This window comes from Macadamia integrifolia, chromosome 1, assembly GCF_013358625.1.
Source record: "Macadamia integrifolia cultivar HAES 741 chromosome 1, SCU_Mint_v3, whole genome shotgun sequence".
In the NCBI taxonomy this organism is placed as follows: domain Eukaryota; kingdom Viridiplantae; phylum Streptophyta; class Magnoliopsida; order Proteales; family Proteaceae; genus Macadamia; species Macadamia integrifolia.
This window is the reverse complement of record NC_056557.1, coordinates 7973782-7988087: the sequence shown is the minus strand read 5'-3', so window position 1 is coordinate 7988087 and position 14306 is coordinate 7973782. Positions and strand designations below refer to the sequence as shown.

Below are 14306 nucleotides of genomic sequence, written 5' to 3'. Positions count from 1 at the left end.
ATATCGATACTTCTTCTTTATTAAAGATTTGTGTCACATATTTTGGGGCTTCAACCCATTTAAGAAAATAATTTTAGGGTAGGTAAGTTTAAAACCCGTTTAGAATCTGTTTAGACTTGCATAGGTCCGTAGCCAGGTTAAGACCTATTTAAGGCCCGTATAAGAAAGCCCGATTAAAGTCTGACACCGACTAGCCCGATTATAAGCCATACTATGCCCCCCAAAGCTAGGCCCATTTACTTAAATAGATGTTCACGGTGCAAGGCTTTCAAATGGTCAAGCCCGACTACGCTCGACTGAGACTAGCCCGGCTCAACTGATTGACACCCCTAATTGACACTAATAATATAGTATACTCTACCTTCTACAGATAGTAGAGTTGGTTGAGCACCATAACAGAGTTAATAATGTAAACTTTGTTGATATAAAAAATGACGTCAAAATTGTTTACGGTGAAAGCGGTGAGATGTAATGAGCATCCAACGACTGAGGTGCATAGTGGAACCCTTCCAATCATTGAATGTTGATTACATCTCACCATTCACTATAGACAATTTCAACCAAGTATTTACTAAGTGTCGGTGATAGTAATTTCATTTTCATTAAGAAAAAAAGAAAAAAATAGAAGTGTGATAGCAATTCCAACGGTTGGAGCGATCCATGGACTCCATCAATCGTAAGTCATAAGATTCCAAGTACCGCCATCTACTCGACACCACTACAATATGATTTCCAAAGGCAATGAATTGATGCACAATCATAACCCCATCTACAAATCTACAATACCTTCCCAAAAGCATAAACTCTTTCTCTAATCCATCATTCAGTCCATACTTCATACTTCTTTATCAAATTCAATATTATTCGAAGAGTTGATTTTCTTCCTTCTTCTTCTTCTTCTTCTTTTATTTTTTATTATTATTATTATATTTTTTTTATTTGCATATACTGTCATTTGGCCATATAATTTTTAGGGAAAGGAACAGGTATGTTATTGATGTACGGTAAGTTAGCGGACAACACCAATGGGAGAACATGATTGAGTATCATATAGGAATGATAATAGGTCATTTCACAAAAGAAAAGAGAGAGACACACACAATGGGTCTTACTGTATACAGGTGGCATACCTAATTTTTTTCCCAATTTTTGTTTGGCTCTTCAAATATATATTAGTATTTAAAATTACGAAGAAAGAATACTACCCGCTAGCAGTACCCACCTAGAAATAAAGGTGCATAAAGACCACACTACCCCTATACTAAAGATGCTTGTGCTAGCCCTCTCATTGGCCGCAAGCCCTGGTGTTTACCTATGCCAATGATTAGCTTTCCCTTACCCTTAAAACTAATAGTTTAAATTAATAATGTGATAATATTTTATACATATGCTCAATTCTATCCCATGGCATACTTTTTCTTATGCCTAAATTTTCTATACTTTAGTAACATTTACTTCTTTATTAATTAGATTTTTTTTTTATTTGACCATAAATCTATGTAAAATTGAAAATATGAAAAACGAAGGGAAACAATTTTTTTTTAGTAGAATATGGAAATCTAACATAACATTTATGAACGTGAGGTACCCTAGACTAATTTATGAAATGTGAAATATCTCAAATATAATATTTCAAACCTGAGGTACCTTATGTAAGATTTCCAATCAAGTGGGTTAGCATAGTTCAAGATTTATTTTCAAAATCAATTTAGTGGTGTTGACTACAGATGGAGTAAGCAGAAAGAATCCAACAATGGTAAGTGATCTCCATGAAGGTATTGGATTCTATTAGCACACCTTAATGGAATGAATATATATATATATATATATATTACTATATGTGGACCTAAGATATTGTTTCCTTAATAGGAAGAAAACCCTAATTTCTTTACAGAGTTGGTCCCTACCCTCACCCTTATATACAGTTATCACTAACCCATTAAGTGAGGCTAATGACCTAAAACAAAAGGGAAAGACAGTAGACCAGATCAACATTGATCCTTATTATACAAGGAGCATACGAGAAGACATTGAGGAGTTGTCATTCTTCAGCCATGGATTCAGGTACGCCTAAGATCTGACTCTATATTCGTTGTTGCATACTCATTGATCTCCATAAATCGTTTTCCCATTTATTTTATTTCACCTGAGGCATAAATTTTTTAAACATTAATATCTTGGTGTAATTTACGAAAGAAAAAAACATTGAAGTTTGAATTACAAATGGTTTGTGGGGCAACATTTTTTTTTAATGTATTCATGATTTTTTTTTTTTCTATAAAGAACCATTTCTGTGTTGGGCAACACCAACAAAAGAAAAAACTATGTTAGATGAAAATTGAGAAAAAAGATTGAAGCTTGTGTTTTTTGTTTAAAAACAAATACCAACACTCTCATTTTTTTTTCTCTCATCTCATCTTTTCCCCAACCCATCCCCTCCAGTGCCCTACAAACCTCCCCACTCTGTTCCGGAATTCAACGGTCCCCCCTTCCCTTCCCTTCCCTTCCCTTCCCTTCCCTTCCCAGCAAGCCTACCCTATTGGTTGCAAACCCACCGGCTCCAATCCCTACAATTCCATTGCACCCAATCCTCTCTTGCTCTTACACAACCCACACTTGACATACAGGTTGGCAGGACTATGTCGAACTTGAATAAGTGTTGGGCACCTCTCCCTTCCTCCTTCTCCCTACAACCTCAACTCCCTCCCCCATCACCACACCCGCCCCTTATTTGCCCAAAAGAAGAGGTAGCACAATGGATAAGGATAGAGATTGACATAGTCTTATGTTGTACAAAATTGTTTGCAAAATGGATGCTGAGAAAGGAACTAATGTTCACTCCATAACATAAGTTTAAGCGACATAATTTTGCTTATTGGAATGTTTTATCAATTTATTTTCATTTGTATATGTCGCAAATTCGAATTTGAATAAAAATTCTATTCCATTCATACAATACATATCCGATCGAAAATCGGATTCTCTCTAGTGCCATTGGAGGCTCAGCATGCATTCAATGTATGGAAAGACTCAGGCACATAGCCCAACACACAAGCACATACCCCTAGATCCTTCCAATCATTGAATGCGCACTAGGCCTCTAGTGGCACTAGAGAGGATCTAAATCCATCCGAAATTGGGCCAAATTTCATGTGATTCAGTAAAGTAAATAGAATATACATTCCACCATGGCTACATCGCTCTGCAGGGTTTGACGAAGATTGTGCAAATAGGGGTATTCCCCCAACCCCCAACCCCCAATCCCCAATCCCCAATCCCCAATCCCCAATCTTCTCTCTCTTCCAAGTGGAGTGTTTGTTTTTTCACCAAATACATTATTAACTTACAGAAGGTAATTTTTAAGAACAGAAAAAAAAAGAATATATTTTGACTTTGAACTTTTTTTTTTTTTAAGGCTGTTGCCAAACAGTCTCTCTCCCTTCCCAGACTCCAGACGGAAAACTCTCTCCAACAACGAACAGGTTTGATGGCTACTAACAATAACTATTGCTTAATCAATTCTGTTGCAACTTTTCTTTTATCCTGTTTTCAGATTGGGCATTCATACATTTGATTTGACAGGATTGAATAAAGAGGGAATAAAATGCCACTGGGACTGCTCTTAGGGTTGGGAAGGGCAATGCGAAGAAAGCGAACTTCATCCCTTGACATTCTATCTTCGAAACGAGCCCCTCGAGATTACTACAAGGGAAAGAACTGCAAATCTACTGGTTTCCATACCCGCAAAGGTTTTTCATTTTTTCTTTCACACTTACTTTCCTCTGCTTTTTATTTTCGTTCTTTACTTGCTGATTCTCCCTTACCTATCTACCCTTTTGGATTTTCTTCCTCTGTTTCCAGGAACATAGAAATATCTTATTAGCCTGTAAAAATGTCTCTTTATGCTTTGTTGAGCTGAACTATGATCTTTAACTGAAGTTTATTGGCTAGAAAGAACCATAATCATTGATGCCTAGATGTGCAAAACCCGCTTGTGAAATCCATTCTAATATCCAATTTCACTGGTTGAAGGATTGAATGAAAATAATTTCATGTAGGAGGAATCCTGAGAATGTGTATTTCATCTCATTTAACTGTTAGTGAAAAGGAACATAGAATCTGAGAGAGTAGGACTACTCAAAAGAAAGAAAGCGTGACACAGGTACCCGATAAAATATTGATTAGAAAAATGAGTTAATATCCAAAATGCTGAATCATATAAAGAAAAATAAGTTCAAATAAAATTGAAAGAAATTCGGAATATTAGTTCATGACTTCAAATGTGTGCTTATACATCTAAAGAAATTAAAATAAACTTCAGTGCATGAGGATCGATGATCTCCCCCCCACCCCACCCCCTTTTTTGGGGGGGTGTGTGGGGGGGGGGGGCAGAAGGATCAACTGTACCAGAAACGTGGAACTAACCTGTTAAAATTATTAAAAAATCATGGGATTTCTTGCAAGAGGTGTCCTCTGCTGATGTAAATGGGAATAGAAGCTGCTCTTTCCACTCTATTTTGCTGCAAAAAAAATGCACAATTGTGACAGCCTAAGGGAGAGCTACTAACTTGGAAACGGTCAAGCTTCCTTGTCACCACTTCGCTAATGTTAATGCATTTAAGGACTCAAGGTTATTGACCCCATGTTTCTGGGTTCAAACAGATACGTGAAAACTTGCATGGTCTCTCCTATTGAACATGTCATCTTAGCAATAACCCTCTAATGGAAGATCTGGGTTCAAGTATGGACAACCAAAACCAATTCTCTCATAGATCATGAACTAAGGTTCGGAAGTATAACCATCCAAGATGAGATTCTTGAAGGGATGCACCCGCATTGTGTAGTGAACTTCGAGGAAAAACTTCAATGGCAGCTTCTTATTAGATTTAAATCTACTGATGATCGTAATCAGTGGATACTCATATATTGTATGACAATTTGAGCCAGAAAGCCAAAAAAAACTGTGGTTAAACTGTAGCAAAGATTATTACCTTTCAAAACTGTTAATAATACTATTGATTGTTTATTATGTGATGCAATTCATTGCAGGTGGCTATGTTGTGGTGAGTGAGAAATTGCCGAACTATGTGGTCCCTGATTTGACTGACTTCAAGGTATTCATGTTCATATCAATAGATTTTTTTTTTTTTTTTTTTTTATGAATAAATAATTTATTACCATGAGGAGAAGAATATACAAGGGGGGAGGGAAGGCTTAAGCCAACAAGGAAAAGCCAACCCAGGGGAAATCAACAATAGAACAAAGACAAAACATCGCAATCCAAGGGGACAAAAAAAAAGAGGGGGGGGGGGAGAAGAAAGCCATCAAGCCATCAAGTAGTGGGGATAAGATCGACCGGCAGGTTCCAAGAAGCAATGAAGTGGGTGTTTCTAAGGGAATTAGGGACAGGACAAGCATGGAGAGGGATTGGGCTTTGGAAGTAACATCGAAGTAGATAGCTTTCCAAATCTTACCCGGATAGCGAGATTTGGGGGTCCATCTACGAATGTTACGCTCCATCCAGAGATGGTTAATGGTTACACAAATAGCCAATTTACCAACGGTGTCACAGATGGAAGTATCAAAAAAGGTCATGGTTATCCAGTTCCATAACCTAATATCAGCTACCGGGGGCAAATTGAGAAGTTTCCTTCAATCGCTGAGTCGTTCACCCTCCCAACCGTCAACAGCTTTTACAAGCTGCCTCACATTGAGTGGTTTCAAAAGATCTCGAGTTTCCAAGTGTTTCCGTCATTGAAGTAGCCTTTCGTCGCTTCTCTGGTTTTTAGGAAAGTGGATATCTCTGAGTCTGTGGCCTTGTCAAAAGGGAGAATGGATCTCCTAGTCGGCCAGCACTTGGAAAGGACAGATTTCCAGACAAGGGAGGAGAAGGGGCAAGAGAAGAAGAGGTAGGGGATATCCTCAGTACCCAGGGGATAGAGGCAGCAGGAGGGGTTGGTAGGGATATGGCAGTGAATGAGGAAGGATTGGGTAGGGAGACAATTGGACAGGCAACGCCATAGAGTGAAACTATGGCGGGGAATATGACCTTTAAATCAAACCAACTTATGCCACAGGACCACCAGGGTAGAGGTTCTCGAACGAAGGACCAAGCAAAAGCAGAGGAGAAGTTTGATTGGACCAAAGTTGAGTTTTGGAATGACATTGGAGATCCATATTATTCTCCATTGCTTCTCATGTAGGTTTCTGCACCTATCGCAATGTACTTAAATATATTGAGTTACCTTCTTGGATTTGCTTGGATATGATGTTGGTGAGGTTTCAATGCAGGGGCATGATCACGGTTCTAGTTTTGGGTCAATTTTCTAGTTCAAAATTGAGCCTATGGTTCAGATTTGAACCAGCAACAGTCTCCTGTCATGGGACATTGTTTTAGTTAGTTTATTTGTTTTTTCCTTCTTTATCTTATCTTGTTACTTGTAGTAATTGAGTTCCAACTTGTTGGGACGCTTATCCTATCCTTTTCATATCTTGATTGTCAGAATTTAATTTCAATAGGTTTTTTTTTTTTTTTTTTTCCCCCAAGGCTGCGGGGTTTAGGAGTTCTATTCTTTTATTTTTTGTTATTCCTTGTAGTAGAGTTTAAGATAGAAATACCCTTTAAAAAATGGAGGTTGTAATTCTATTCCATTGCTTTTATGAATAAAAGTATTAAGGGCTACAACCCATGATTTGATGATGGAATAGAGATTTTTTTTTTCCTTGAAGCTTCACTCTCTCCCCTCTCTCTTTCCCCTTCCAATGTTTCTCTCTTTTTTCCTCCTCGAGTAGATCAACCCGCTATCCTTCTTCTCCATCAATCCGAAAATCCCCTTCTTTCTTCTCTTCCACATTGCTATACCTGTTCTTCTCCTTCTCTGTTAGACTGCCGCAGGTACTGAAACAAGTCCATTCTGCTGTCTGATCTTCTCTGTAACAGCGGGTTCGTCTACCAGACCTGCATCAAGTTTTGTTTATTGGTTGAAAAACTGATGTTTAATCCTGTTTTAAGACCCACTTGATTCTATTGTGAAAGGCAGAACTGAATGGGTCTCTGTCTTGGTGAAAAGTAATTGCAGCACTCGAGATTACATAATAAGGGTTGCAAGACAGTTTTGATTTGTGTCTGGAAGGGTGATGATTGTTGATTGACCTATCTTTGAGGAAACTATTATAATCTAGCAGAAACAAGTAAGGAAAGAGATTCAAAAGGATAGCACCATTTCAAGGAGTTTCATATTAAATAGTAGATAATCATTTTTTCTTTCACCCTGTATAAAATGAAAAGATGGTTGGCTTCGCTTTGTGGCCAATTGTACTGAATGGTTTCTGAAGCAAGTTCCTTTCAGTTTAGTTCTATATTTGTTTATTTTCATTTATATTTCCCCTAGTCAAGGGCCACAACAAATTTCATTAATGTAATTAAGGAAAATAAATAGTAAAAATAGTTCATTATACAAAGAACTTCATGGTCAGATGATGCAGTTCAAACACTGTTAATATGAGAAGGTCTTGCTACAAAGCTTGGCTATAGACTAGGTGATGCTGTGAATATTATTATAAATAAAGGACTGTGCTCATTAATGAACAAGTCCAAGTGTTATCCTTTAATAATTATTCTTGTCTTATCGAATGAATGCTTCTCCGAACGCTGTGAGATGAGCATGGACTCATTGCTGCTTGTTGGAGTAATAGAAATGGCTATGTTCCATCGAAATCCAACTCAGACCTTCAGGTGTATTGGAACATGCCCAATTTTTTTCTCCTTCATGGTTTGATTTGGTTGATTTTGTTTCTTTATTGGTGGCTTTGTTCCAATTTCTATGCTCTTCTGATGATCCAAAAGTACAGAGCATGCAAACAAATCAAGTGATCCATCTCGTCCTTTCCCCAAGTTCAAAAAACAATTCTGATGCTTACTGTAGCAGTTGGATCAGTTACAGGCCTTTCTTTTCCTCTTGAACTGTTTAGCAGCAATGTCTTTTCTAGCCCTACAATTCAACCTTCCATAAATATTCTTGTGTTTCCTAACTTCTATAGAAATTTTCATTTGATAGAGAGATTTAAGTTTGAAGTTTAGTAGTCTCATTTTTTAATCCTAGATCCATTTGGCAGTGGGGTGTGTGACGTGCACTCATATCATTTGGGACACTTCAAATGGGCAATGCTTACCATTCCATTATTTAGACAAACTTTTTGATGACTTATCAGCTGCCTTGCTTGTGGGTATTTTTTGGTATTGGATGTGTATTGTAAGGTTGGAAAATGCTCCTTCCTTATCTGTTCTTAATGCTCCAAATTAATTCAACAAGTCCAGGTCTGTATTGTAATGATGTTTCTGTGATTAGAATGGGGTTTCCTAAATAATTTCATGGCTGTATATTGTATGGCCTCTTGTATGTAAGTTTGTAGGGCTTAATATGGGAGAAATGGATCCGAAGTTGCTTACGGCTTGGTCCTTAGTAACAGCACACATCATTTACTTTAGCTACCTCGTAACTGTTGATTAGTTCTTCCCCTGTGTCATTGATGATTTTAAACACTGAAGTTCTGTCTGTAGGTTTTCTGAATTCTGATCATCCATGTTTGGAACCGTCCTGATTGCTATTTTGGTCCTGCTCCTGCTTCTGCTTCTGCTTCAGGTTCCCTAATTTGGCCAAGGAATTCTTTGCTTTCTTTTAGTAATTGAGACGAAATAACTGGCATTGTTGTGGCTTGCATTGCTAACCTGTTCCACTTGCCAAACACTGTCCGCCTAGGATGTGGGTTCAACCTCTTCTCTGGCTAACGTCATTTGCATCTTTATTACAATTCTGACTTGAACTAGGTGAATGGAATTCCATTTCTTTGATTGCTACCATGCCCAACTTGTGTTCAATATAGATGACCCAATAGTTAGTCAACCTATTGAGTGGACTTTTGAACTGAAGGTATGTCAATGTGGCTTCAATAGCAATGCAGTGAACAGAACAATATATAGTGGCTGCAATGAACCAGAAAAATGTCTCATATCTGCAAACTTTGTCCAAGATCAAGCTGAAGAGTGGCCTCATGTCTTGAGCTGTTGTCTTCCGATTACCTAAGAGGTTTGCTGCATAATAGTACTTGTGCTCCTGTAACGAACAGTACATTGAGGGTCTGAAATTCCTCATCAGAGAAGCCTGTTTTCTTATTTTTGCATCTATTAGTGTTGATTGCTGCACTTGTTTTAAAATATGAAGTTCATATGTTTTTTCACATGTACTGATCCATTGTACCCACTCTTTGAATGCAGCTCAAGCCATATGTATCTCAGTGCCCCAGAGAAGTAAATATTGCAGATAACACTGACACATCAGCTAAATAAGCAAAAGAAGCAAATGGGAATTCAATCCCTTCTATAGATGTTTTAGCTGCTGGTGCTCATCCCAAAACTTGCTATGTGGATGGAATTTTGAAGAGTCATGTGAAATTTTTAGTTTTGAAACATTTCCCCCCTTTTTAAACCTTGAACAATTAATTATGTTTTCTTTTTCTTGATTCTATAAACCTTAGTCATGCCACCAGTGGTAAGAGAGCCAAGAATCAAAACATCAGATTGCAGCCTCAAATTCAAGGTGATTTCCATTAGTTTGAGATGGCAATCTCCACTACTATGTCCTGGGTGTAGGACTTGGGGTCCTTGTTTCTGGATGGTCCAAAAGCCATAGCTGCAACTAGCTATGAATCTGCCCAACAGAATTGATTACTGATTCAAAGCAGATTACTTCAAACAGGGAGAATCAAGTACTAAACTTGCTTGTTATACAGTTATTAATTTTTTGAGTCTGACATTAACGTCTCCAGTAAAAGGATAATGGTTATCTGTACTTTGATGATCATATTCTCTTGGTTCGTATCAATGTACCAATATCTAAGTACCAATAAGTTTAGAATTTAATTGAAAAACAATCTCTTTAATCTAATGAAAAGGTTTTGCTCTTTTCCTGGTACTCAAATCCAATTCTAAGAGCGGTGGAGAAAAGAGAAGTGAACAAATCAAATCATATGTTTGTGTGATGACTCAAAGTCTTACAATGATTAAGTTGTACCATTGGAAACAGTTTCTTCTACGAAGGGGTAAGGTTGCGTACACTTGCCTCTCATAGACCTTGTAATAGTCGGAAGTCTTGTGCACTGGGTTGTTCTTTTTTCGGTCAAATCTAAGTCTCGTGCACTGGATTGCTCCTTTTTCATTCAAACCTAACTTAGTGCACTGAATTGCTCTTTTTTTCACTCAAATCTAACTTAGTTACAAATCTAATGTCAGAAAGATAAGAAAACGACCATGGCCGGGATCAAATCTTTCTGTTTCTTTTGAGAAGTCTGATGTGATAAGTGAAAGAGGAAAAAGGGGTTTGGTCTTGTACTTAGTTTCTGACATCATCATTTACTTACCCACTAGAAAGCTCAAGAGGGTCTTCACGGGGAGCCATGAAAGCACGGTACCCAGCATTAGTTAGGGATGTTAATAGGTAGTAGAAAATCTGAATTTGATTCTTATCTATATGCGTATCTGCATTCATATTCGAATTCGAATTAATAATTATTTGGTTTGATTAGATAATCACTTAATGATTTTGAGAGTTCTTAAAATTTAGACGAATTTTAGAGAATGAAGAAAAAACTTAGATGGATTAAGAACAAATTGTATTCATTAAGGGGGTATTCATATCCTATCTATTTCTATCTCTCCCTCTCTCTAGACACTGAAATAGTGAAACCCTCTCGCCAGCAACGAGCAAGGTTTTATGCAGCTTTTCTTTAATAATAAGGGCCTGTTTAATTTTGTTTCCAAAATGTGTTTTTCCGTTTTTCAGTGTTCAGAAACGGAAAAACACCCCAAAAACCATTTGATTTTTTTGTTTCGTTTCACTTGTTTTTAGAAATAGAAATTAATATTTATGCATGGAGAAACAAGTCAGACTTGTTTTTCTGTTTCTAGAAACAAGTGGGAGAGACAAAATTTGTGAAAACCCCAATACTACACTCGACCTACCCCAACCCCAACCAATTATTGAAACTTCTTGCTATCTAAATGCAACTATTCCAACCTCATTGTGCGAAGCTCACAATTTTGAATTGCCTTCATCCTTTTGAAGCTCATCTCCATGAAGCATACCTGTAACTCTAACGTCATGCATTCATTCGTAAATTGCATACTTACAACATTGTGCCTTCACTCATGTCTTAAACTCGACTATAATGTTGAAATGTTTCGAGAAATAGAAAAATCAAATACATTTTTGCAATTTCAAAAATTTTTACTTAGAAAAAAAAAATGTTTTTACACAAAATCAAATGGGTCCTAAGAGTTCTAATAAAATTTTAGGTAAATTATTATTAACAAATCAGAGTGGCGCAGCGGAAGCGTGGTGGGCCCATAACCCACAGGTCCCAGGATCGAAACCTGGCTCTGATATCAGAGGGGCTTCCAATCTATTTTTTTCTGAGTTTTTCATCTTCTTTACTTGATCGAGTAACTAGCTAGGAACTTGAAGTAAATTAGGCTCCTTTTTCAGCACCACCTGTCTTCACACACCCATCTAAGAATTAGAAGGGTATTTAGCTACTTGGCTGCAACTCAGGTAATGGTCGATGGCCTAGTCCGGTTTTAAATTGCGCAATACCAATGGGTTTGTACTCAAGCTGAGTTCGTTTGTGTGTAAGCTGTGAAGAGAGAGAGAAAGATGGGTTTGAAGGTGGTGTTTGTGATAGTAATGGTACTGTTCGCTCTGGGCACAACGCCTGCTCTTATGGCTGCTAGTCTTGTTGACGTTGCTGCTTTGCCTTCTCTCTCTCTCTCTCTCTCTGGGCACAACGTCTGCTCTTATGGCTGCTAGTCCAGCTGTTTGTGTGTATGTTTGTCCTTTTCTGCAATCCCTCTTGGTAACCATCTTCGTAAGATTGTGTTGTCAGTGAATTAGCAGAATATCTTCCTGATAATAAAGAGGAAGTTTTCTTAATACTTTTAGTGTTTCTTGGCTTGTGCACTTTTTTGGCCTTCTAAATTAAACGACTTGGGAAAAAATTTCTGTCCGGGAGTGGCTCGTGGCCCCAACACATGGGGTAAAAATTCAACAGATAACATTTTCTTTTTGGTAGAAAAAAAAAAAAAAAATCTTTATCGTTGCTTTCTCATGCATTTTCAAAGGTCTCGTAAGAATAAAAATTGCACTAAAACTGTACTCCTTATGGTAAGGAGTACTTTCTCAAAAACATTTAACAAACATAATGCATAGATTGTCAATCGATCGGCTAGTCTCGCTTGGGTTGGGGCAGGCTTGGTGAGCCTATATCCGTGCATTGTGACCTGACTATTTAAGGAATGAGTTGGTCTTGTCTTGGGTTTGGTGTTTTAATCCGGTTTTTCTTAATCGAATTAATCGAGCTATAATATGAGCTATAATATATAGGGCCTTAAATGGGCTAATTCACTAATAAAGCTTTAAACAGGTCTTAAACGGTCTTTAATTGTCTTTTATTTAAGAAATTTTAACATATTTAAAAAAAAATTGTATATTTAATAATTGATAAATATATATATATATATATATATATCTTATTCTATCCAAAAAATTTTAAGAATATACATATAAACGTTTAGGTTAAACGCGTTAGGTCAGAGTTTTTATATACGGGTTGAGCCAATTGGTTGCTCGTCGGACTTACCCCTTGTATCATGTACTACTTATTTATAAACATGTTGAGTTTAAGCTTGAAACATTTATTAATTGGGCCGGTTCAATTCAAGCTAATCAGGCTCTATCGGGCCTATTTTGTCAGCCTAAAACTGACACCCCTAAAAAACTGGAGTGCCTCGTGAAAGATTAAAAGAAAAAGTGCTCCAAAAAATAAAAAGGAAGACAATTAAGTTGAGATCCCTACACAAACTAAAGGTGTTAATCGGTTCTTGGTGTGGACGGTTCAATTTGATTCATTTGATTTGGGGGCCAGATTTTTTATGTAAAACCAAAATCAAATTATTTAATAAACGGTTTCATATATTAAACCCGAAACCATTTATAAACGAAATGTTTTGGTTTAAACGGTTTTCTTGTGCTTCTAATTTTTTATCCAGATAACTTCTTTATCTTTAAAACTTTTAGTGAAATGGATGTAAATTGTAACATTGAATTGAATTGTTTATTGTTATATCCTTTCTTTTAATAGTTGTTTAATATAAATGTAAATTTGTTTTTATTAAAGTAATGTATGTAAACTTAAAATTGAATGACTTAAACTTACTACATATATGTTAATCAGTTTAACGGTTATTTAAACAGTTTATCAACGGTTTAAACTGTAAAACCAATCCCAGATCACAGTTTCAAATTTAAAACCAAAATCGAACCATGTAATAAATGATTTCATGGTTTCAGTGTAAGCGATTCAATTCGATTTTAGTAAACAGTTTTGATTTGAAATTTATATCGTTAACACAAACGTACACATGTCAACATCTGTCCCACTTAGTGTCACTTAAAGAGTGAAGAGGCGTATTTATGAAAATAAAAAAGACAAATGCTTGCACATGAAGGGTAACTTCAGGAAAGATAATAGTTCTATGGCACTTCCAGATGCCCTCTTAAGTGGACTTGATCCACCAATTAAGTTCATGAAACACTCTTTTAGGGGAAAAAGATGATTGGTGGCATGGTTACTGCTTCTAGATATAGGTAACGGATACGGCATCCAGATTTGATTCCATATATCAAATGCCATATTTTTCTGACAATGTGTTGATTATAACTTCTATTTCCAACATGTCGCTTCAAATATCAGGTTGGGAAATCGCCCTATTTTCACAAACAGAGGCTTATTTCTACTTCCTAACTATGTAGTGACAGAAGAGGGTATTGAAGCAGCAGCATAGGGAATTTTGATTGGGATTGAAGAATCAATCAAGAATGGATGGGAGGTGCACAGGATTTGGTGTGACATGAAGGCTTTAGAATCTTTAATGAACCCTAACAATTTTTTGAAGTGGCCTTGGGTCACTATCCTCTTAGGTTGCGTTTCGTAATGTTCTATTGAAAGGTTTCTGGAGTTTTTTCATTTTATTGGAACGAAAAAACGGAATAAATCATTTGGTGCATCATAGACGAGTTTCCCTTTTTTTGGAACAAAAAGTGAAAAAAGAACAGTAGAAACTGGAATTGATGGAACGACAAATAACTGTTCCGTCTTCCCAGTTTCATTCCAAATAAAAAAATATATCTATGAACTATTTGGGGGATTTCAGGAAACTCATTCCCGATAAACTTGTCTTCCGCCCTAACTCTTCA

The 14306-nt window shown here is 36.8% G+C and overlaps 1 protein-coding gene and 1 non-coding gene across 2 annotated transcripts; both read left to right on the top strand.

Moving 5' to 3' along the window:
- Positions 1 to 3415: 3415 nt before the first annotated feature.
- LOC122074253 (39S ribosomal protein L41-A, mitochondrial-like) lies at positions 3416 to 9848 on the top strand. Its single transcript, XM_042639099.1, has 4 exons — positions 3416 to 3482; positions 3583 to 3749; positions 5050 to 5114; positions 9275 to 9848. The coding sequence occupies exons 2-4, from the start codon at positions 3605 to 3607 to the stop codon at positions 9344 to 9346; spliced, it is 282 nt and encodes a 93-aa protein (XP_042495033.1). The 5' UTR covers positions 3416 to 3482; positions 3583 to 3604; the 3' UTR covers positions 9347 to 9848.
- Positions 9849 to 11368: 1520 nt separating this feature from the next.
- On the top strand, positions 11369 to 11440 carry TRNAM-CAU. Its single transcript has one exon. It is a non-coding gene; the product is annotated as a tRNA-Met (tRNA).
- The last annotated feature ends 2866 nt before the right edge of the window (positions 11441 to 14306 follow it).